Genomic DNA, 25,279 nt, shown 5'->3' with positions numbered 1-25,279 from the left:
ACCACCCTCAGGGTCCCCCAGCCCGAGCGGACTCAGAGACCATGTGTCGGTGCTTGCATTCCTTTGGGAGTGGCAGGGAGGGTACCGTGGGGGTGGCAGCACAGGCAGATGGGCAGCGAGCATGTTGCCAGAGCAGCTACCAGTGAGGGGAGCTTCCCCCATATAGATCTCCCTGCTTTGGGTTAAAAATACCCCTGCCTAGGGGCCTGGCTGGACAGGGACCAGCTTCCCAGGGACCCATTCAGCCAGGCCTCATCTGCCTTATGACAGATGGTCAGTTAAGGGATATCCAGGCCTTAGTCTCCAGTCCAGGGGCAGGCTGGCACCACCCCCTGGGCCCGTTGTGATGTCCTCAGAAGTAGATATGGGACAGACTGGTGGCCCGTCTCTTCCCACAGCAGAGTACAACATCACACATTTTGCAGTGCACAAAGTCCCTGGGAATTTACCAGAATTCCCTAAGGAGGGGGCTGTGTCAGGGGGGGCCCTATCCCTCAAGGGAAGGATTCCCCCCACAACACACCTGAGTCCAGCAGCCTGCCCCACACCTGAGCCCATCTTCTAAGACACATAACAATGCCACTGTCTACACTGGCCACCACTCCCACCTCTTCTGCCTTCCTCTTAGACTCTAATGCTGAGCACTGGGGAGGGTCTGCAGAGAGCAGCCAGTCTGCTGTCCGCTAAGCCCCGTGCCCCCATCAGCACCACTGTGTAGACACAGAGAACGAACCCAGACAGCAGCAAAGGTTGTCCTTGCAGGTGTGATTGGGGTGAACACTCAAGCTTCCTCTCTCCCTCAGAACAGCATTCCTTCCCTGTATATCACCTTCCCACTGTGTCCACATCCAGCACAGAGCAGATCAGGAAGCCTTCCTCACGGCAGTTTATGATGCCTCACCTTTGTGAGGCACTGCTGGATAAGGACCTTCCTTGGATTATCTCATGCGATCCCCCAATCAACCCTGATGGTCGATATCACCATTGTCCTTGGGCAGGGAGCAGGCTCACCCAGTTCAGAATCTTGCTCAAAGTCTTCTAATGGTGACACCCCGGCATTCTGGCCAATAATAACAACAGTCGAAAACTCCATCTGCAGTGTTTATCAAGTACGGTGCAAGGTGCTTGGAACACATCAGTGATGGAGTCCCTAGCATGCATGGTACTTACTGTGGAGGCTTCCTCTGTGGAAGCATCATTCTGCAAAATCTTCCTGGTACCCCTGCTGCCCTGAACACCTCTAGTAGAGCCCCCACTTTGCAGAGTGGGGAGCAGTTTGCCCCAAGACACGGAGCTGGCGCCCAGCTCTCTTTCACCCCTAAATCTATGTGTGTGGCCACCAGCTCCAAGTCCTGCACTCTCCTACGATGTCTTTGGGGCATCTGTGGATTAGTGAGACAACAGAGCATGCTGGCAGGACTCAGGCTCAAGTTTGGGTTCACCTTCAGATCTTATGTATTTGCCATGGGACATTAGTTGCTGTGGACTGAATTGTGACCCCTGAGAATTCATATGTTGAAGTCCCAAACCCCAACGTCACTATATTTGGAAATAGGGCCTTTAGGAGGTAATTAAGGTTAAATGGGATCAGAAGGGTGGGATCCTAATCTGATAGGAGGGGTAGTCTTACCAGTAGAGGGAGAGATCTAGATCTCTCTTTATAAGCATGCCCAGAGAAAAGGCCATATGAGGAGGCAGCTGTCTGTAAGCAGGCCAGGGGGTCCTCACCGACACTGAATCAGGCAGCCCCTTAGCTTGGGACTTCCCGTCTCCAGAACCAGGAGAGACAGAAATGCATTCTGTGGGTTAAGCCGCCCAGCTACGTATTTTATCATGGTAGCCTAAGCAGACTAGAACGTTAGGCAAATCACTTAATCCCACCAAGCCTCACCTGTTTCCAGATCTTCAGTGGGAGTGTCAAGCCCTGTAAGAATTAAAGATTAATCTTTGGAATAATAGCACAGTTTCTGACACACACTTGGTACCGGGCAAGTATATGTAGCTATTTGAGGAGACTCAGGGACATGCCTCATCAGTTAGAGCTTTCTCTGTCCGTAGCACTGGCTTTAAGACTTTGCAGATCATGATCCGTGTGAGAAATAGACAGAAGCCTAAGAAATGCTCACGTGAAAAATTGTTCATAAAGCCAAGCTTACCTTTACTGTGTGCAGCACACTCTTGATGTTTTCTCTTCTGCATTGGTCGTTTCATTCTGTTTTGCTTTGTAGTGCAAGGTAGAGTCTACCAAATTTATTTCACAGCTGTAATGAGTTACGGTTCAAAGTTTTAAAACCTAGATGGCTCGAGTGGCCCCTGCCTCCACCCTGGTGTGGGCAGGACGCAGGTGCCAGTGGCCACAAGCCAGCCTGGGGATCTCGATGAGACTTTAAACCCAGTCTCCCTGCCTCCCAATCAACTGTGCCATGGTTGCACAATTTGAAGGTTGTGAATCAGTTTACACTCTGCATTGATTCTCACAACTGCTCTTTAAAGTCTCCATCCCAGCTTTGTAGAGGTGAAATGAGGCTCACGTGGTTGGTAGAATCCTATGTCAATTCTGGGTTTTCTGACTCAACGTCCAGTGCTTTTCCCATCTGCAGAGACCACTGACCAATAATCACAGCCTTAGACCCGCTGCTCTGATGCTTCCTTGGAACCCAAAAGGTCCCCAGGGTTTAAGGTTGCACCTGATTTGGGATTAGGATGGTGTGGGCAGGCATGCAGAGTGTGAGGGATGTAAGCAAGACTTCGGGAGAGCGACAGTTAGACACCTGCATCCTGTGCCCCGCCTCTGGCCCCCTGGCCTGCAACACTCAAACCACACCTGATTCCCCCCATCCTTCAGTGTCACCCCATCCCTGACTCCTCCCCCTTACCCCCCTTGCATTTAATAGAACCTCTGAGGCAGAGGAGGCCCCGTTGGATATAGCTCTGGGTCAGGAACCAAAAATGCCAACACTTTTATGCCTCCTCCCTGATCCGAAAAAGAAAATGTGATCCAGGCTTCCCTACACGGTGCCTAGAAAATGCTTTTCTTCCCTCCCATTTCCTGCATGGCTCCCTATAGCTCCTATCATCCCTGCAATGTTGTTCCCTAATTTATTATTTTAATTAGCTGCTTGGCTGTGTTAATAATCAGAACCTTCCCAGCCTTCCCAGAGCTATGCCAGGCTATGAGAGAACGGGGAAGAGCTATGCCCCGAAGCTCTGTGCTGCCCCAGGGTGCTGTGTGAGGCCAAGTACTTCCCTTGGGGACCAGTGAGGCTCGGCCTCCAGGGAATCCTGGGATCCCTTAGGGGGGACATGGGCCGACACGGGAGGCAGAGATGGTGGAAGACTCATGTCCCAGCCAGGGGAGGGGAGTGAGGGGACTTCAGGACATCTCTCTAGGACTCCCATGGAAGGCCTAGAAAAGAAGAGCATCTGCTCACTTTCCTGCCGAGGGTAGGAAGCCCTTTACCTCTGCATCATCATCCCACCATACAGGCCTTCGCCTGCCTCTCAGGACATGTCATCTGTGACAGAACAGGTGAGGGGTCCTGTGGCTGGTTCTTCTCCTGCTCCCCTTCCTAAGACACTGAAGTCACTGGCCCCCATGGGGTTGAGGGCATCCCTGCCTCTCTGTGCTGTCAGGGTCTGCTCATACTTGACAGGGATGCCCATTTGGCCTGCACGGGGCCGCTTTGGGTAAGACCAGTCATGGAGGAAGCCCGTAGTGACAGCCCTGAGTAATGTGGCTTGCTTCGTGGACAAAGCAGCCTTGTGTAGATCAACAGCCTAGCTGGTAAAATGAGCACTAAACTGGCCAATGAGCTTCTTGAGTTCTAGTCCCCACTTGGCCTCTAGCTAGTTACAAGACCGTGGAAAGTCACCTTTACGTTGGCCTTTGTTTCTTTATCCAGAATATACAAGGGACTAGACCTGATTCTTCTGTCCGTCCCACCCTCCCTCCTTCCCTAGGGAGTAACCAGGCACTACGTGTGTAGCGCTCATGTAGCGCTCGAGGAGGGAGATTTAACCAAGAGGCTAAAAGGGAGACCAAATCTGCTGTGACACACGTCGCTCTAGGAGCCCGTACAAGGTGTGGAAGCAGCAGGGAGCACCGAATGCAGGACAAGGTGGGGCAGATTCCGAGCAGGGTTTGAAGGATGAACAGCCAGTCTTAGGCCTCTCCCAGCTCCAGCCCCCAGCACCCCCCATGTTCTCTGCTCTTGTCATAAAGGTAGATTGGCTTGGGGAAAGAGGGAAAGTAGTGCTCTGATTTATTTTACCAAGGGCTCTTTAAAACCACAGAGCCAAGAAAAGAATGGATTAAAGCAGAAAGTGGCATTTAGCAGGACAAGCCTAGCCTTGAAGATTCAACTCACACAGAACTGGCACTGAGGCCACAGGAATGTGGAGTGAGCTGGGAATGATGCCTGCCTGGCGCTGGCAGGTGTCAGTCAGGTCATTAATTAGGCTGAGGCCAGATCCTGAAGGGCCTTGAGGCCATCCTGGAGTTTGGGCTTGGTGCAATGGGTGCTAGGGAGCTGGGGGCAGTTTTTCGGTGGGGTCGCCTGGTAGATCAGCCCTGGAATCATGACACACTTGCCTCTGGGTTGAGCAGGGGCCGGAAGGCTGATGATACACGGGTGAGGAGGTGGGGAGCCAAAGCCAGGGCGGTGCACGAGCTGGATGCGAGAACGAGTGGGGACTGGCACGTGGCTTCCCTGGGAGGAGAGGGAGGAGTCCATAGTGACCCAGGGTGAGTGTGTGTGTGTGTGTTGGGGGGGGTGGGTTCTGGTCTGGGTGGGTGGTGGTGCATTGATGAGACTGGCCAGAGAAGAAAGAGTGGAGAGGGCGGGTGTGGCTTCTACATGGGTGAACGCGCCTCCAGCTCAAAAAGCTGGCGCCCATCAAACATACACAGAAACAAACTGTAAGGCTACCCCGTGTGCGTCCTGCCTCCCCGTTCCATGGGCTTCCCTCCCACTGAAGGCAGAAAACCTTCCTGCCTGGGGGACCCTTCTCTTTTGGGAGCCCCACAGTCCTGGCCCCTCAGCGTTTCCCCCAGATGCCAGCACAGAAACCCTTCGGTAGCCTGGCAAAGATAACCCCGCAATTACTTTTACGCCCTCTGGCAGATGTCAGGGCTCAGCCATGTGCAGTCACTCAGGCTAATCCTTCTGCGTATGTGATGACCTGAGCAACTTTTTGGCAATGTTTCTTTTCTATAAATGGGAAGTTTCTAAAATTACAAGGCATGGGTGACCTGCCTTGCCCCTCCTGGACTGCCAGTGACCTCATGGGCAAGAAGGCTTCACCCTCTGCAGGATTTTCTAGCTAATCAGCTACAGGCTTTGCTTTTGAAAAACGTAGTTAATATTCCGCAGTTTCTGTAAAGAGCCAAATACTGTTGAATCAACTCCATGCAAATAGCTGTTGAAATAGCTCACTGGGGTCACACCTCTCCCTGTCCCCCAGACAGTCCTCTTTGTTCCCCTTCCATTGCTCTTCCTGCTGATATAGGAGTCTCCCCAGGATTTGAGTAATAGCCATGAGCCACTGGTCCAGAAGCATCTTGCTGGAGGAGTATTGGCAGAAGGTTGTCCTCTGGTACTAACAGGGACATTGTATCCATGTGGAAGAGACCTCAAAGATCTTCTTATCGAGCAGTGCCATTTTACAGATGAAGAAACTGAGGCTTTGCCAAGTGAAGTAGCTGGTACCCAGTCACATGGTTTGTCAGAGGCAAAGCCAGGACTGGAACCCAGGTCTGCTGACTTCCCAGTACTCCTCTGGGGACCTCCTCCAACATTTAGCAGCTTTTACTTTTCTGTCCAGATGCAAGATTGTTTTCTCAAGAGCTGACCAAGCCCCAAGCAGGAGATGCCCTGGAGGACTTGAAACCTGCTTTTTCCTGATGGCAAATCCCTCTCGCTGTCCCCTGCAGACACTAACTTCTCCACCAGATGTGACCCTTCAGAGGGTGGGGAGGGGGTTAGTGTCCCCACTGACTCAGAATCACATTCTTATTTCTTCTGGATGTCAGAACGAGTATGCATTTGCTTTCCAGACCTTAGTCAGGGCAGTGGGTCCCTTCAGATGGCTTCCAGACCCTCCCTTATGGCTGAGGACCCTCCTGCCACCCTGGCTCCCTTGTGGGCTCTCCCTGCTTTGCAAGATTCCAGCCCTTTCTGTGACTGGCAAGAAGAGCTCTGGAAGAGAGCCACCCTCCATTAGTGGGATCGATATTGCTTGTTTCCCAGGGCTGCATTTCTTAGAGCCCCCTACTCCTTCTCCTGGGAACCCCATGGGGTTTTTTGTTTTTTTTTTCATTTTTTCATAATAGGACTTTAATCCCTTCAGATTGAAAACTCTGCTCCTCACCACCCCTCCTTCAGCCTTAAAGCTTCTACTGAAGCAACCACCCTCACACAAGGAAGAGGATGGAGTTCAAGTCCAGAACAAATGTCAAGAGCTCTCCAGGCAGCTAGGCCCAGGGGTGGGGCCCAAAGCTTCCAAGAAGCAGCATATTCTATTCGATGGATTCAGCACAGTGCCACCTACTGGGTGAGAGGGACAGGACACTCTGACCCTCCATTAAATAGGAAACCTACAAAGTGCTTCTCCCCCAACCACCTGGGAACTTAATAAAATAGTCATGCATGGATCCCACTCCCAGAGATACCATTTAGCCTGGGGTGTGACTTGCATTTTGTGGAACTCCCAAGTGATTGTGCAGCCAGGCTGAGAAGTGCCACCTTATCTGGGTGTGTAGGTGGAGGAGGCCTTAGAGACCGTCTACTCCACGTCTCATTGCCTGCTACAAGATAGACATCAGCCCCCAAACCTGAATACGTTATTTTACATGAATTACCATTTCTCTGGCCAAAATGTCCAAAGCCTTTTATCAGATTTCCAGTGGGTTCCGTGTCCCGCAACAGTACAGGGTCTCTAGTCAAGCCCAAAGGTGCCCAGATGTGTGGTCCCAAATATGATTGTCAGCCTGTGGGGTTGACAAACCTTATGGATAATGGATAGTGTGTATATTTCTATAAAGAGACTACACCCATTAAAAGATCAGTGCAAAGTGGTCACATTGACTATCTCATGCTGCTCAGAATCTCTTCCTGGCACTATCATGTGCCTTTGATTAATAAAAAATGAGAAATGAATTATTACTTGATTAACGCACCGTGTTTGGAAGGCAAAAGCCTTCAAAATGTAAGATCCACAGGAAAAAGTAATCAACGGAGTCTTTGGTGGTTATAGCCTGGTAACCACTAGTCTTATACAACCCCCTTATTTGAGATATGAAGAAACTCAGGCCCAGAGAGGTTAAGGGACTATCTTTAGGTCACACAGCTAGTTATACAAAGCTGGGACCCTCACCCAAGCGTTTCAGTCATGCTGTAGGGGGCAGAAAGAATATGTGCAGGATATTTTGCTGGAAACCCTCACTTGACACAACTCCATTGACCCAGACTCAGGAAATTTCCTCATTGGTCATGGTGGTTGTATGGGCCAGATAGCCTACATGCACAGAGAATTTAAAAACCTATTGTAGCCCAGGATTTCATTGACTCTAAGATACCATCAACTGTGAGGTACACCATTGTTTTCTGTACCACTGAGAAAAAGTGCTGCCAAGTATAATCGGAAGACACCATTAATCATAAGATGCATCTCAATTGTTGAGATGTTAAAATGGGGGTGGGTAGGGCTGTGCATTGTGGAATTGAGGAAATGGGGCATGTTAGCCTCTCCCATTCCATTTGGAGTGGCACAGCTGTGTGATGTTCTTCTACCTGTTTCTCTTACCTCCTGGAGATGCTGAGGAGGAGAAAATGATGCTTGGAAGAAAACGGGCGTATTTTAAATGTTTTTTTTTTTTTAAATTTATTTCTGAGAGAGAGAGAGAGACAGCGTGAACAGGGGAGAGGGTCAGAGAGAGAGGGAGACACAGAATCTGAAACAGGCTCCAGGCTCCGAGCTAGCTGTCAGCACAGAGCCCAATGCAGGGTTCAAACCCACGAACCGTGAGATCATGACCCGAGCCGAAGTCGGACGCTTAACCGACTGAGCTACCCAGGTACCCCAAAACAGGCGTATTTTAAAAGCAAAGTGAGTAGTACAGCAGGGCCCAGCCCAGTCTGTGGAATCTGAGGACAGAATCCCAGACTGGCCCTCAGAAAACCTGGGTTCGAATCTCAGTTCTGCAACTTTCCAGTGGTGTTATCTTGAGCACGTTCTTATTCTCTCAGTTTCTTCATCTGCAAAACAGAGATCATTTGTACCCCCCACCCCCACCCTGCTGCCCTATCCCCACTGAACTGCTGCAAAGCTCAGAGGGGAGGATGGTCAACGGAGTGGTGTGTGCACCTCCTGCATGCCAATTGCCGAGAACCACCTTCCATTTGCTCCACTGACGTCTGTGACTCCCGAGAAAAGGCACTGTGAAGGGCAGGGCGGGTGCTGCGGAGCTGCTCCGGGGCAGATGCCAGCACCTTGCAGGACAAGCAGGCATGGACGGAGCCAGTGGGCCTTGTCTAGCTTTTGACTCCCCGCCCATCTGAGGAGGAGAACACGCTATTAAATGGGGCGGGGAGACTAGGGGCCAGACGGAAGTCTGCCTTCCCAGGAGCAGAAAGCAGACATGGTCAGAGGTCCCAGGGGCCCTGTCCCCCACCAGTACCCTAATACCGCCCTATCTGGCACCCTGGGGACACACATGCACACACATACAAGTCACGGGAAGGGTATTCAGCCTCTGTGTAGAAAGAACCCAGTGAGAGCCACCCCAGCTGTATTTCCCAGGTACCCTTCCTAGGGAGGCATCTGCCTGACCTGCCCGTCAGCAGTGTCCAGTCCCTGTTCCCTTCTCAGGGCCAGAAGGGAATGGGACAGTTCGCAAAGAAGAAATGTTGCCCAGTCCTCCTGCTGGCCCAGGCCAACCCCAGCTTGTGGAGGATGCGTCCAGTCGGTGGTGGAGGCACAGTGACTCAGCCACCAGCCTCATTGCTCGCATCCTGGCCCTGTCGCTGCCCCTTACTGCCCCTAACCAGAGGCAGGGCCTCTGGCAACTGACCTTTCCTCTGTGGGCCCAGTTTTGTCACCTGTAGATGAGAAGCAATGAGATGAGAAGCCCCAGGGTGCTCCCCCCATGGGCGCACAGAAGGCTGACGTGGGGCACATGGGAAAGCGCCCTCCTGGGAAATGTGGACAAGCCCAAGGAGCCCTGACGGAGGAGGGACACGGGGTAACTGAGAATCGGGGAAGTGAAGGGACCCAGACACATTGGTTGTCCCATAATTACAGCCATCTCCCCCACATCTGATGGGGACACAATGGGCATTGCGGTAAGAAGTACAAAATTGGGAGTCAGACTCGGATTCAAAATCTGTTCCTGCAAGTTGCTTAGGTGTGTGACCGTGGACGAGTCTCTTAACCTCTCGGCCCCATGGTTTCTTCATCTGTGAAATGGGTAACCAAACTATTCTCTCAGGCTCTTGGAAGGACTCAATGACATGGTGATTAAAAAGTGCCTCGAACATGATAGGGCCCCTATTGGTGGCAGCTGTGGAGCCCACGGCGGCCACCTGCCCTGACCTGGACTTTCCTGCAGGTGGGCGGGGCTGCCGTCATGGCCGTGGGCGTCTGGACCCTGGTGGAGAAGAGCGGCTACCTCAGCGTCCTGGCCTCCAGCACCTTCGCTGCTTCCGCCTACATCCTCATCTTCGCAGGGGCCCTTGTCATGGTGACGGGCTTCCTGGGCTTCTGCGCCATCATCCGGGAGGACAGGAGCTGCCTCTCCACAGTGAGTGCCCAGCCCCCACGCCGTCCCATCATCCGGCTCCTATACTGAGGATGCCCCGCCCACACGGTAGAGGCCCCTGGAGAAAGATGGCCGCCCTCCGGAAGTTGGCGGAAGTCCCCAGGCTCTTAGCACCTAGGCCGGTCTTGGTGCTGCGGCTGCTTCCCCTCCTTTCTGCCTTTCCTCCCTCCTCCTCCTCCTTCCAGATTTCATCATATGGTGCTTCTAAAAAATATGCAGAAATGAAAATAATGTGATAATGGACCCCCTGGCCCATTACCCAGACTCAACAACTACCTTCTCCTCAATTTGTTTCCTTCCTACTTCCTGCCTCCCCGCCCCACTCGGCTCCCAGATACCGTGTCATCTGTAGTATTTCACTGCATCCCCCTAGAACTGAAGGATTCTTCTTTAGAAAACATGACAATACCTTTATCATACCTAAAAACAATTATTAGTCATTCCTTAATAACATGAAATAACCAGGCCGTTTCAAATTTCCCCAGTTGACTCAGAAACTATTCTCTCTCTCTCTCTCTTTTTTTACTCTTCAGTTTGTTTGAACCAAAACCTAAATTGAACCCTGTATTAAGATTAAGATTGGGCGGGGACGCCTGGGTGGCTCAGTCGATTTAGCATCTGACTTCAGCTCAGGTCATGACCTAACTGTTCACAGGTTCGAGCCCCTGGTCAGGCTCTTTCTTGTCGTCACAGAGCCTGCGTTGGCTCCTGGGACCCCCTCTTTCTCTGCCCTTGCCACTCTTGTGCTCTCTCTCTCTCTCAAAAAATAAATTTTTTTAAAAGATTAAGATGGGGCAGTCTGTCTCCTGAGTCTCTTTCAGTCTCTCAGCAATACCACCTACCTCTCTCTTCTCTCTCTCTTTGCTTACAAGTTATTTGTTGTAGGAACCAGATCATCTTTCCTATGCTTTCTCCTAGTCTAGAATTGCTGGTTCTGTCCTTGTGACTTTGTTTAACATGTTCTCCAAGCAACTGAATCTAGAAGCTTGATCAGATGCAGGTTTGATTGTTTGGGCAAGAGGATTTCACAGGTGGTGGTGTGGGCAGCACAGGCTCTTTGAAGTGGGCAAGGCTGTCCACCCATTGCCGGTTCATAGTGTCAGGAAAGGAAACCAGGGCGGGACTGGCAGGGGCTGAAGCCAGACCCACTCCCTTGCTCTCAAGGATCGTTTGCCAGGGCAGGCTCCCTGGTGCCTGGGTGACACCTCCCCACTTTTTATCTCTTGAGGACCAAGCCCAGAGGGAGCAGGGAAGGCTACAGAACACGTGGACTTAGCAGGAAAGGGCCAGAGGCAGAGCCAGTCCGAGGCTTAGTGAGAAATCAGGTTGAGCCTGCATGGAATCAGGTCGCAGGAGGAAGCCTCGAAGGGCCGTGCTCTCCCCACCCCGCTTCCCCGTTCCCTTGTGCATCCAACCAAGGGAGCAGGAGGCAGTGGAGGGGCCGTCCCCTGAAGCCACTCTCACCAGTGGTGACCTAGTTTTTCAGCTTTGGATACAAAAGCGCCTGTGTACAGGCTCCGCAGGATGGCCCTCCCCTGCCTAGAAAAAGTCTTTAACTCTGCTCTGAGGGACAGCCCGGAGCCAGGGTGCAGGTCACATGGATGGTGGCACACCAGTGGGGTGAAGTCCCACAGGGTACTAGCCACTAGAGCATGAGCTGTCCTTCATGCAGTGGGACAGGTGTGCCCTGAGCCAGCCCCACACCTGCTCACCATCCCTCACGTGGCCTGGCGTGAGTCGTTGTAAGCCTGCTAGACATCCTTGATCTGATCAGCATGAGCCCAGTGGACACAGGGCATGGCCGAGTGACTGGGCACGTGATGTGGCCTGGGAGGAGGTGCCAGCCCTTACAGGAACCGGTGCCGCTGGGCCCAGAGGGATCCTGATCCCTCCATTCTCAGGAAGTCTACCTTTGCTCTGCTCAGCTCTGCTCCTTTAGGAAGTGGGGCCTTCAGCTAGGCCCCGGCTTCAGGCTGAGCCCTCTCGCCCACAGAGGCAGGCTGCTGGACTGTGTCATCACCGCTGCCCCTGCCTAACACCAGCTAATCTTGTTGTGGAAGAAACAGGACTCACCTCTGCAGCCCAGGAAAGAAGGCAGAGGCCCTGATGTGGGGACCTTCCTTCTCACTTGAAGCCATTTGTCTTGGTTCCATAGGAGTTTCTAAGACCAGCGGTCCCCTGCAGCCCTGGGGGATAGCCCCCTGCATTTCACCCAGAGCACAATTATAACACAAATGGGCACGGCTCTTTGAGAGCCACCTCCCTCTGTCCTTACAACAGCCACCCTGCAAAGTGACAGTGCTCATGAACTTTCTGTGTACTAAGTGCTATCTAAACACTGGTGCATTTAGCTCACTTAATCCTCACCCAGCCCTATGAAGTGTTTACACTTACAGTGTGCGTTTTACAGGTGAGGAGGTTGGGCCATAGAGGGGTTAAACAATATGCCAGAGACCATAGGTCTAGTGAGCAGCCAGGTCTGACTCCCGGGCCAGTGCTCCCATCCAGAAGGCCTTGTTCACCCCACCATGCGGATGAGCAGGCTGGCCCTGGAGATGTGGAACGAGTAAGCGCTGGAGCTGAATTGTGAAGTCCAGTCTGTTAGAACTGCCGCCAAGAATCCTCATCACATGGACGCCAAGCAGGATGGGAGGCAGAGGCATGGGAGGTGATGTGGGTAAAGGGACATGCCGTTCTCCCTGGTCTGTGGATGTCAGTGCAGAGCAGCTGCTCTCAGAGATCTGGGTGGGTACAGGAGGGAGCTCCCCATGGGGCCCAGTCAGAATACTGGGGCAGGAGACCAGGGGATGGCAGGGGGGGAGGGGGGGCTGGAAGCTCCCTGCTTTCATTATAGTATGAAAATAGCAGTGTATGTCAGAGGATGCCCCAGGTAGAAGGGAACTTGAAGGACATCAGGTCCATCACTCTATCCAGAGGTTCTAAGCTGGTGAATGTGGGCATTGATGGGGGATACTCAGCTTTATTGGCTTCTTTGGCGACCAGCCCGATCATAAGAGCTCTTCCCCTTGGCATTCTCCAAGACCAGAAGGAAAGTCTAAGGGTCAGTAACTGGCAGCGTTCTGATCGGTGAGCCACACACCACACTCCGGTCTTCTCCATTAGCAAGGCCTACCCCACCCTGCAGGCTGAGCCATTAAGAAAATTGATGTTTCCAGCCTCCAGACTCAGCCTGCCTGGGGGGAACCAAGCTCCTACCCAGGGCTGTGCGGGGAAGGTGCGGGGACTTCTGGGAAGCCAGGACCTCGGGCTTGCCTGCAGGACGGTGCACGTCTACCTCTCGGCTCGCCCTTCTGAGCTTCATGGGGTCAACAAGCTAGAGGCCTTCTCATCCCCCTGGGCCTTGAGGCAAGGCTGGGGACAGAGGGGCTGCTGGACGGGCTGGTGCTAGATACCCTCCTCCTCAGCGCCACCTTACCCCCCCTTGCCCATCTCTCACTTCCATCCCAACAGAACTGATACAACTGATGTGGTCCCCCGTCCTAACCAGACGAAACACCAACCTGGACGTCCAGGGGTGTGAGCACAGCACTTTAGCAGACAGCAAACCTCAAAGCCTAGAATCTTCTTCCTTTGCTTTTCCCTGATGCCCCACCCCCACTGAAAGAACCAAAGACAGATCATCCCAAGGACAGAACACCGGCAAAGCAGTGATTCTGAGTAACCCACATCCTGGCCTATCCGCCCCTGAATTATTGAGCACTTGACTGTTTAACCAAGAAGGTGGCTGAGACACGCAGGAATTTCTCAACCCCAGGCCCCCATTCGGCGGCAAGCAATGTGGTTAAAGCAGTTGAAAAGTGTTCTATGACTCCTAGAGGCTCCTTGCTGCTCTCCTTTCATTTTTTCACTTCCTTGTCTAACTTCCTTTTGAAATCTTTCATCAGCTAAAGGCTGAAGGAAACTCCAAAGGAGAAATGCAGTGAGCCTAGCTCTACACAAAGTGGTCCCCAAAGAGAAGAGGGAAAGATGAAAGACCAGGCGTCCAAATGATGTGCGTCCAGCCTGGACCAGGAGGAGGGAGAGGCCAGACATCAAACGGTCCCAGAGAACTGCCCAGGGCAGGGCAGTCCAGCTCATATGATGCACAGCCATCCTGGCCCGAGCCCTTCCTCCTGGCTCCTCTGCAGCCCCTAAAGCCACTTTCCCAAGAAGGCAGCGCCCATCAAAGACAGGAATAGCACATCTTTGCGGGTGCTGAAATGCTGCCCCGCATGGTGTGGGAAATCTGTAGAGGGGAAAGAGAATGGGGCTTAAATTATTCATACCGGATCTTCCGTTTCGGTGAAGGCTGCATGAGGGAGCCAGATAATTCAGGCCAGCTCCAGCCTAAGGCCGGTGGCCGGGACAGATGCTACCCTGATCAAAAAGAAAGGGCTATTTTTAGAGTTTTGAATATGGGCTCTGAAAACTTTTATATCTTAAGCCACATGAAGATTATGATGGATAGCTCAGGCTAAACTGGGTCTTGGTCAGGGGCTCTTTTACATTTAGGGGATGGATTAAAGAGTAAGAAATGCTAGAACCAATTCTTAAAAATGAGGAGACCCCAGATTGCAGTCTTTCCATCAAGCGTGTTCGGAGCTGGTTAACCAGGGCAGTAAGGTCTAGAATCAAGGACTATGGTTCAAAAGCAAGTTGGAGCGTAGCCTGCCCAACTTACTCTGGGACTCGAGCAAGTCACTCGGCCACCCCTGGCCACTCCTATCCCTGTCTTTATCTGGGTAAGGTATGAGGAGAATGAGGAAGCATTCTGAGGCTTAGGAAACAAGTCACCACATTATGTAAAGATCATAAAATGTGACTATAATTATCATTTACATCACCATCACCATGACCAAGCTCCTTTGAGAAGGAATCTAAATAAATGGAGTTATTCTTAGGGCGACTCCCAGGGTCCCTACAACTTCCTCGATAGAAGCTGTGAATGCAGGGAGGACCCCAGTGCCTGGGTGGCAGCGGCGGGCAGAGCAGGGGGGCGGTGTTGACTGTGTGTCCCCATTGCCCATTTCTCAGCCTCACATTACCTTCAGGGTTCCATCCTCCGTGCATCCAGAATGGTCATAGCCTCATCCATTTGGTAACACTTTGACCTTTGAGTCAGCTGCCCAAATGCTTCCAAAGAATGGATCCTGCATCCAGGGCTTGGAGAACCCCAGCCCTCTCCGTCAGAACAAGAGAGCCGTTTCTGATGCTGTATGGTCTGGTGCAGTGGAGGCAGGAAATGGACAAGATGACTCTTGCCAAGGCTCTTGAGGAAGCAGGATGCAGATCCCCTCAGAAGTCTGCCTGGAGGCAGGAAGGTGCTTGGGAGACACATACAGTCAGCCTGGGCCCTGCCTCTCCCAGCTGGGTCCTGCTGGGCTCATTGGGCAAAGCTGTCGTGTGCCGGACAACCACAGTGGCCTGATGCAATGTGGCCCCTCTTCCCCTCAAGTCTTTCCCATCAGCCTCCTTCGCAGAGGCCTTACTTAATCCAGGGGCTGTGCAGAAAGGACTGCCAGGTGCCTTAGACAAGAACCCTCCACGTATCACCTTAGCCAAAGAGAGAGAGAGAGAGACTTGCCTAAGGTCACATAGCCAGGAACTAGTGAAGCCTGGTCAACAGCCGAGTCTTGGTCCAGAGCCCTATCTGCTGTCCCAGGCCAGCCATGCATCCCCACCCCCACCCCCATTTGGATGCTTCCAACACAGGGAATGGACGTTTGCCTCTCTTGTGATCCAGGACCTATGATTTGCACTCCAGGGAAGCATTTCAAGATCTGGGGTCAGTTACCCGGCTGCCTGTCACTTGATCCACTCAAAAAAGTGAAGGTCAAGCTTCAAGGTGCAGGCAGCGTGGCAGAAAGCAGCTCTGTTGGTGCACCAAAGGAGTCGTTTTGGCCTGTGTGGAGAAGGTTCAACTCTTACGTGTTGGTAGATGACCACCCCAGAGTGGGGGCTCTCTGCGTCCCCACCCCCAGCTGTGGCCCGAGCAAGGCTCAGAGCTCAGAGAGAGCGTGTGTATACCCGTGCACGCGTGTGTGGATGCTGACACGGCTGTGTGTTTCTGTTGCTAAACAGCATCTGTTTGCATCCCAAATCCAGGAGCTTAGCTCAGGATTACTGCCTCTCCGCCATTCGGTTCCTGCTTCCTTTCCTTAGCAGATTCTGAGTTGAGCCACGTAACAGAAGGAGACCAGCTAGATAGCCCCTCTCACCTAACGAGGCATGGTCCGTGCGTGCCCTGATGACTACGGGCACGGGTGATCTGAACCCCAGATAGCGCTTCCCAACTTATTTGGAAGGCCATGCCTACATGCAGATGTTTCTTCCTTCCCAGTGACCTTTCCCTCCCACTGGTGTTAAAATGAATCTTAGTCCACAAGCACACACCCAGTGAGGGGCCTGGAAGTGGGCTGGCAGCCAACAAAAACTGATCCCAAGTGGATAACCTCCTCTTCCCGGGGCCCCATCCAGGGAGCTGCTGAGGCTGTTGCCGGCAGTCGGTGCTGTCCTGTTCCGATGAGGTTTGTTCCCCTCCCAGGAGCCACCCCTTTCCCACCGATGAGGGGAGCCTTCTGATCTACACCCCATCCCGTCTTGGCGGTCGTGGCATGCCTCAGCCTCACAGCCTCCCTGCGCCCCTTAGACGGGGACAGGAGTGGTGGCTTGATGGCTGCCCGGACATGCTCCTCCTGGGAAGTTCACGCCCCTCTGCGGTGACATTCGGTGCCCTGCTCTGTCTCCCTACATGTCACACTGAGGTTTGGTGGGGGGGTGGGGACGGTTACAACCCGTTGAGAAAGAAGGCCCAGGAGGCAGTGAGATGGCAGCGAAAGGGCATCCTCACAGTTCATAAACGTGATGAGAGTATGCCCTTGAGCTCTGGTTGAGACAGGCGTGCACGCCTTTCTGAGAACTGCCTCCCTGAACTCCCCACATGGTGGAAAGCAGAGAATGTGGCATCCTGAGGACAGGCTGGCCCCGAAGGGAAGGAGAAGGCACCCTCAGCAGATAGGACAGGACATAGCAAGGAGGAGAGGAGCCAGGGGTGGCCCTGTAGCCGTCCCTGAGGGACACAGGAGGCCAGGACAGAGGAGGCAAGGTCCCAACACTGCACAGACTGATGAAACTGCAGCACCAAGACATTTTCCCCATCCAAGCCCCACACTTTATGCAATAGGTCCAGAGAAGGTGAGCGATTTGCCCAGGTCACACAGCATCTTGTCACAGAGGCAAGCTGGACCCAGATTCCCAGGCCGGGGCACCTTGCGTGACACCACTTTTCTCTGACCAGCACCACTGTGGGCTCAAGCTGCACCTTTCTCAGGCTGCAGTGGATTTAAATGACCACCGCCTACCTGTAGCAGCAGACTTTCTAGATGGGGCGGGTTTTACAGCCACTTAGTTCCTACCACCTCCTCCCCTGCAGTTTTCTGCAACTCATTCTCCATGTGCTGTTGGTGGGGCTGCCGTCGACCTCAACAAGCATTTCTAGCACATTCCTAGAATTTCTGTTGGGTACAAGGCAGCAGAAGAAGGGAAGACACCAGTGGGCCTGCGGCCCAGCTCTTGGCTTGGAGTCTCGTGAGGAACACGGGACACCTGTATCAAAAGACCGAGAGCCTGCAGGTGGTGTCAATTCCTGTTTCCATCTGGTCAGAGCCTCTGACCTCTCTGAGCCCCAGGACTTTTCCTAACCTTCAGGCTTGGTAGGGGTTTCTCCAGCTCAGCCTTCCCTTCTTCCCCATCGCTGACCCTGTCCTTGAATTACCACTGCTGGGAACCCTGCCCCCAGTCACCTCCTTGGCCCTGCACTATCTCGTTTGCCTGTGGGCTGCACCACGTTTCTCCCACAGCCTGGGAGAAGACACCAACAGGGACGTCTAGGTCCTTCCGGGGGACAGCAGCAGCCATATCCCCCATGCCCAAGTTCCCCAGGGAGTAGCATCTCTGGGTCTTACTCTCATAGCAGCCCTAGCTGGAGATCCAGTGGCCTGCTGTCTTTGGCTTGTAGCTCCAGGTTCTGTTCTCCTCCTGACCACCCCCCCGTATGATCTTTGGACCCCAACACTTTGGTTTGGACTTTGGATAGCCTCAGATGCATTCTCTTGATGTGTCCTTTGAATGCCTCCCACCTCCCCAGGCCCCGCTGACCTCCACCCCTCCCATCACTGGTTTGACCAGCCGTCCCCACCTCAGCCCTGGTCCACTTCTCTGCACCCAGTTCTCTGGGCCAGAACTGAACATTAACTTCGACTTCTGTCGGAATGCATGCCGGCATCCCCTGCACAGCCTGTAGAGCACGCCCAGGCGGAGTGCCAGCTGGCCAGGGCTGAGCCCGGGGCTGGGGCTCCCCCAGGGTAGAGGTCACCTTCATCCTTCCAACAGTGACATCTTGTTACAGGAATAACTTGAGGCTCTCAAGCCCACATCCTCTCTTCTCTGCAATAACAGTCCAGCAGCTGCACCTCTGAGCCCTGACTGCTTCCAGCCAGTGGTTAATTGCCAGAAAATAATGTGCCCTGAGGTCACTGCTGCTTAAACTGCTGGCACCATCTTTTCCTGTTTGGCCTTGGCTGTTCACAGCTCCCTGAACCTCCTCCCGCACCCTCTCACACACGGCCGAGCTGCAACCTAGGGCTGCACTCTTCTCCCTGCAACTTTTTTTTTTTTTTTTAATTTTAGAGAGGGAAACCCACACAAGCTCCACACTCAGCATGGAGCCCGACACGGGGCTCAATCCCACAACCCTGGGATCATAACCTGAGCTGAAATCAAGACTCAGACGCTCAACCGACTGAGCCAGCCTTTTCCTGCAACTTAACGGAGTCTCCTTTCCTCTTCTGCCACACTGCTCTGAGAATAGGCTGGTGCCTCTGTCCCCCCACTCCTCACCTGGGCCCATCCTCACCCTCCTAGACACCAAGCCTCCTCAGTTTTCCCACTATGGCTTGGTTTTCCATCTCTGACTGTGCTGAATAGCAGAGGGGGCAGCAGAGGAGAACTTCAGCGAGAATTCTCTGTGGCAGAATCAGCCCAATGAGGAATTCCAAAAGTCCAGTCATAGAAAGTTCTTAAAACTAACTACGAGGATGGACCAGCCAGTGCTGAGTTACTTGGGCTCATATCATGCACCAGTGAATCTGCCTCTGAAACTTTTTCTGGGGCTCAGCTTGCCCCCATGCTGCATCAGTCCATCTGAAGATGCAATTTCTAATTAATCCCCTTAATGTCACAATGAGATGTATTTCTGCATAGCTCCTGCAGAACCTCTCATTAAACAAAGTATTGGTTTGGTTCAGAGAGTACTGTGCTGTTCCAGCTTCATTTTGGATCTATAGTTCTAGAAAATATCCAAGTTTGGCTCTAGTTCAAACTGTACCATTAAAGAATTAAAAGGAAAAAAAAAATTGGTAGATAGTACAGAGGGAAGATGAATGTTTGGGTCCTGTTCTTTGCTTACCAGACTGGTTTCTTCTATGTTTGGGGTTCCCTTTGGCATATTTTGCAGTGGCATAGCTCTTATGGGGGGCTCTGAGGGCAGAGGCTACAAGAACTTTCTTTAGAAGTCTCATTCCTGGTTTCTATCAGACCAAGACTCAGTAGCTGCTTCTGGAAGGGCTGGGGGCAGCCCTGAGTGCAGGGGCCGGCCGGTCACAAGAACCAAAGTGGGGCTGGAAGGCAGGGAGGAGTTAGTGCAAGGTGGGTCCAGTTCACACCAAGGTGCCCAGGGACTGTGAAGACAGAACAAGGTACAGGTCAGAGCAGAAGGGCAAACGAGGATCAAAGGACACACAGTCGTGTCCTGGGGAGCAGGATGATCACGAGACCCGGGAGTCCCACAGAGGTTCGGAAAGAAGGATGTCGGCAGTGAGGTCATGGTCAGGAACTTCTGGCACAGGGAGGGCCTTGGGGAGGCCTCCCCTAAGCTGAGATTTGATGGCTAAGAGCTGTGCAGCACAGACACGGTCGAGTCAGTGAATCCCCAGCAGGGACACAGAGGGCAAAGGCAGGGAGGTCTGAGCTTTGCTCGCGTGCACACACACACGCACACACACACACACAGTGCTGCATGGCTGTGCAGGCCACTAGACTGCGGATGGGATCAGACGAGGCTAGGATCCACCTGACCGTAGCCACCCCAAGTGCTCTCGAGGAGCCCACCCACCCACCTGCTGTGTAGTGGGGACGAGAGCACCCAGCAAGTAAGTGCACAGAGTTCAGCAGCTGGAATCCCTGGGTTCGGTTTCTGGACTCAGCCATGCCCTTGCCATGTGACCTCAAATGACTTCGCCTCTCCACGCACGTGCCTTGTGGTTATGAACCGTGATGAGTAATGCCCTACTCATCTCCGAGGGGGTTGGAGCTCTCATGAGATGTGCTCACCAGAGGGGCTGGCACCTGGGTAGAGCTGGCACACCTTGGCCATTACGGTCACGGAGCACCCACCCTGTGCACTTTGGGCCACTCTGGTGAATGAGGCACTGATTCTGCCAAAAAAGGGGTTAATTGCTCTCCTCACCGGCCCCCCTGCCAGCCCCTCTTTATGGAAGGGACACTTTTCCAGTGCTCCCACTATAGAAACAGTACATTTTTGCTGCTCTTGAGAAGCAAGGCAGGCATACCTCTTCATGACTCCTCAGCCATAGACCAAGACTCACAAGCAAAATAGCACGGGGCCCGGAAAATCCTGGCTTTCTATTCAAGTAGGACAGTTTTCATGTTTCCTATAGGTAATAGCAGCATACCCCGCCTCAGCCCAGAGTTCAGGAAACAGAATGTTACCAAGAAAGTCACTGACTATCACAGGATGTACCTGAGGCCGTAGCCTCCCCCATCATAGCTGCTGGTCCCAAGCACTGTAGGCTTCACTGATTCCCCCCTAGAGTCAGGGTGAGCAGTTTCCTGCCACAAAGTCCCCTCAGAGGCAGGTACAGAGTAACCGCCTGCGTGTTCTGTCTGTGTTCAGTTTCAGGCTTCTCAGGGACTAGACAGCCTTCCTCAGATCTTCCCTTTCATGTCTCCCATAGTGCATAGGGGAAATCCTATGCAAATCAGGTCCCAGCAAATCAGTTTCTCAGCCTTGGCACTAGTGACATTTTATTTATTTATTTATTTATTTATTTATTTATAGTTTATTGTCAAGTTGGTTTCCATATAACATCCAGTGCTAGCCCAGATCATCCTTTGCCAGGTGGCCTGTCTTGGCCTCTACCCACTAGATGCCAGTTGCATTCCTTACCCCAGTTGTGACAATTAAAAAAAAGTCTCCAGACATTACCAAATGTCCCCCAATTGTGCTAGATTGGGAGCCAGTGGTATAAATTAAACTGCAGTAATAATTCCATGCCACCCACGCATCAGAAAAAGATGAAGCCCTTGTCCCCAAGCCTGGTGCTGCCAGCTCCAGCCAGTTCCCTTCATCCCCAGCCTGCTTGTTAAGATGTCCACTCACAGATCTTAATCTGGGGTGTTCACCGAGCATGCGTCGAGACCCAACACTGTGCCAGGCACTGAGGAAGAGCCAGAGGAACCTGAGATGGGGTCCCTGTTCCCCAGAAACTCACAGTCATTCTGGGGAGACCGACAACATCTGAGGCCAGGACAACCTCTGCAGAGCAGTGGGTACAGGTATGTCACTCAGCCAGCCCGTGAGGAACAGTGTGGCACACAGCGGGGAGGACGCGGGCAGCTCTGAGTCTAGTCAAGGAGAAGGAGCGGCGCCGGTTGTGTGGGAAGACGGAGGCAGATGGACCACCGTGGGCACTTGGGCTGGGCGGCTTAGCGCCCGCTGCTGGCCCTCGATGGGAGGCCATGACCGAGCTGGTGGTTGGAAAGACAGGCAGGTGCTGGAGTTCCAGGCAGGGGACGCTGCGGGCAAATACATGGAGGCCGGAAGGCTTGGGGAGCCGTGGACAGAACAGGAGTGCTTTGCAGACTGCCATAGGAGTCCGGGGAGACATCAGGAAGGCTTGGTAAAGAGAAAGGTGGAGCGGTAGAGGTGAGGCGCGTGTGTCACGTGACAGCTCCCACCAGCCTGGCCCCACTGCCCAGAGGCAGGGCTGCCAGGTCCCTTGGTGCAGGGGGATCCCAGCGAGTGCGGCCTTTACCCACTTTCCCTGGGGGGCTATTGCACGGGAGCTGTGGTTCAGGGCCGCCCCCCGCCCAGGTGAGTCACCTCACCTGCGGCCCTCCCGTCACTGAAGCTGCTGCGCCCATGCCCCCGAGCACTCAGCTGGTCCACTCCTTGGCACCCCTCCCTCAGTCCCCCGAACATCCCCACCTGTCCTGACTTCCCTCCCAGGGGCCTCTTGGGAACAGCTGGAGACCCTGGGTGGTAGGCAGCGCTCTCCCCGCTCCTGACAACTCAGTCAGGCTGGGAAGCCTGTCGGATGCCTCCAAACAGTTTTGAGGGGCTGGCATGTACTCATTCAGGCTGCCATTACATCGGGGATGTGGAGCAGTTTCTGTCCCTTCCCATCCACCCTCCTCCCAGCCCAGTGTCAATAGCAACGGTGGCAGTGACATCCCCGGGGAGCAGCATGATACTGGCAAGTCTTCATGATTACGAGCCAGCGTGACTCGCGGCTGACAGCCCCTGGTGATCGGCGATCGGCAATCGGGAGAGGAGCCTCTCCCGCACCCACAGAGGGAAGGTGCCAGGACACCGAGGTGCCGCCCTCCCAGCCGGTGGGTTACGCATCCTATTCAGTCACAGGCTCCGTCATGTCCTCCTATCACACCATAGAAGGCCTGTGGTGCACCAGGGAGCCTGGGAGCAACCAGCCGGCAGTCATTGCATGCAGGGTCCTATGTGGCAGGAGGAGAGCCAGCCTCAGGGTACCGGGGTCAGTTTGGAGTGAGCAGGAAGGGCGGCCGAGTCAGGATGTCCGCAAAGCTGCCATGGGCTGTCAGAGGGACTGGCTCAGGCCGCCTCACCTGCTGCTGGCTGACAAGTCTGGCTCACCTCTTGCTGTCACACACAGGCTCTGGGAGCAGGAAGTAGCTCAGACCACCGTGAAGCGTAATCCCCTCCCTTTGGGTCCTTTCAGCCCCTCAGGAGGGGCAGGACTGCTCTGATGCCATTACGCCCACCCACGGGCTCAGGCCCAGAGGCACAGCCACTGCATATGGCCCTGGACGCTGTGTCCTGTGCAGGGCCCAAGGAAGCTCAAGTTCAACCACATTTTCTCATTGGAGCATAGTTTTTGTAAGTCACACCAGGCACCTGTGGCTCCCTGTCCAGAGCCTGGAAGTGGCAGAGCCTGACTCAAACCTGAGTCAGTTGATATCCGCCACTGATCTTCAGGTTTCCAGGCCCTGTGTCTCAGAGGCAGAGCAAGCAGAGGGCCCACCCACAGACCTATTGCCTGCCTTCTGCCTCAGCTCACCTGGATACCATCACACACCTTCCCTCATCCTGGGTGCACGGAGCCCTCCATCCAAACCCCTCCCCACGGCATAAAACGTCAACGGGGCCCAGGGAATGTGCCATCCTGGGACCTGTGACTCCCTTCCCCACTTCCAGACCTCATCCTGGGTGCCCAGGAGCTGGCAGACAGACTGAGTCTCCATTCAGAGCCTGCACAGGCGACAAGGCTGCTGTGTCCCCCACGTGGACGCCACCACACCCAGCCATCTGTGCATCCTCATCCAGGGACGGCCGGGGGGGCTCCTGGTCCTGGCAGGGGATGAGCTGAGCTTGGACCTGCAGGCCGGAGGCCTTTCCTTGTATGGCATTGAGCCTGGGTAGGTGGGGAAGGGGAAGGGCAAACCAGAAACTTCCATTTGTCCTCTTATCTTAGGCCCCACAGAGAATAAGGGCAGCCCTGCCACCATTATTGAGAGACGAAAGCTCCCCTCATTCCTGACGGTGGGCAGCTCTGAGCCTGGCAGACCGTGGGCTTAGTAAGATGGCTGTGGGGTAGGTGCACAGTTTATGTAACTCCAAAGGAAGCCTTGCCCCTGGATGGAATGTTCTTCGTGAAAAGGAATATCTTCTCCTCCGCCTGTGTTTCTTATGTCTTGCCCTTTGCAGGCCCCGTGCTAGGCTCTGGGAGGTAGTCAGGCAAGGCCTCAGGGACACATCGCCTCTGACTGGCCCAATGTCCCCTTGCCCTGCACCTGTCTTCTTCCATTCCCATGCCCTCCTGCTGCATCCCTTCCCCTGCTGATGAGCCCGGAGTTTCAGAGCTCAGGCAAAGGCTGAGCATCCCCTGGAATCCAGTGATCCGAACGACCACAGCCAGGTGGATGGGCCGTACCTGGGGTAGCAAGAGGGATGGCAGGGGGTGGGGAGGTGGGGAGGCAGCACCAACCATTGCTCATAGGGAGGGGCTGGGCTTCTCTAGAGGGGGCTGATTTCAGGCAGCAGCACCCCACTGCTCTGCCTCTTCTCCCCTCTCCCTCTGTCCCTCTTCCCTGCCTAGAGCCTGCTTCCTCTCCCCCTCCCTGTGCCCTCCTGGCCATGTGGGTCTGACATGCACTTCTGACCTATGGGCCCCCACAAGAAGACGCCAGGATGGAGCAGTGTCCAGGAGCCTCCAGACTAAAACCGGGTGGGAGGTCGCAGCCGAGAGAGCACAGCCGGGAACCTAGCCAGCAGGCTGTGAAGTGTGCAGAACGGCCCTGAGTCTAGGGAGGCCAGGCAGTAGTGGTGGCAGGAATTTAGAACCCCCTGCAGGGCCGTGAAGGCCTGGAAAACACAGATGCCTTTCACAGGGCACTGCCTTTGCTATTGCCTGAGCCTTGGTCTCTGCCCAGGCACCCCTACACCACCAGCCCCTTCTGCTCACTCCACTCCCAGAACTTGGATGTCCCGCACCGTCTGCACTCTTCAGGCTTTGCAGAGCTCTCCCCTCTGCCTGGAACATGCTTCTTGCCGTCTTCACCTGGCAGCTCATCTTTCGAGGTCCCACTCAGGCGTCCCCTACTCCAGGAAGCCTTCTCTGTCTTCCCCCTACCTAGTGCTTGCCATGCAGAAATATTTGTACACAACACTGTAATCACTCACTTATCTATGTCCCCACCACCAATAACTCTGAGGGCAGTAACCATCTTACTTATGATACCTGGCATGTAGTAGGTATTTAATAATGGGCACATGGATTAATGCGCTGACAGGGGCCCAGTGGGTGACGGGGTGAGTGGGGAACTCCATGCCAGCAGCTGGGAGAGGCGAGCATGCCCAGAGCTGCCGGGAAGAGGAGGCAGACGGTACGGGTGGGTGATGGGGTCCCCGGCAGATCGCCCCACCTCCCCTCCTGCTTTGGGAAGACTTTAGTCCTGGAGCACCATGCGCCTGCCCGGCCTGACCCCAGTGGTGAGCACCTTCCTCCTCGCTCCTAGTACTTCTGCCTGTTGCTGGTGATCTTCCTCGTGGAGCTGGTGGCGGGGGTCCTGGCGCACATGTACTACCAGAGGGTGAGTAGATCCCGCTTCTGTGTTCCCCGTGGTCAC

At 53.9% G+C, this 25,279-nt stretch overlaps 1 protein-coding gene across 2 annotated transcripts in view; it reads left to right on the top strand.

Moving 5' to 3' along the window:
* The window catches only part of TSPAN11 (tetraspanin 11), a 73,505-nt gene that overhangs the window by 36,267 nt on the left and 11,959 nt on the right, over positions 1-25,279 (top strand). For both annotated transcript variants that reach the window (XM_039236379.1, XM_039236378.1), the window contains exons 3-4: positions 9,608-9,799; positions 25,169-25,243. In XM_039236379.1, the coding sequence (XP_039092310.1) occupies positions 9,608-9,799; positions 25,169-25,243 (267 nt within the window). The remainder of the gene's footprint in view (positions 1-9,607; positions 9,800-25,168; positions 25,244-25,279) is intronic.

Source organism: Hyaena hyaena, unplaced genomic scaffold, assembly GCF_003009895.1.
Source record: "Hyaena hyaena isolate Hyena2069 unplaced genomic scaffold, ASM300989v1 scaffold_108, whole genome shotgun sequence".
NCBI lineage: Eukaryota > Metazoa > Chordata > Mammalia > Carnivora > Hyaenidae > Hyaena > Hyaena hyaena.
Note: the sequence above shows the minus strand (reverse complement) of the source record. Positions and strands in the feature narration are given on the sequence as shown.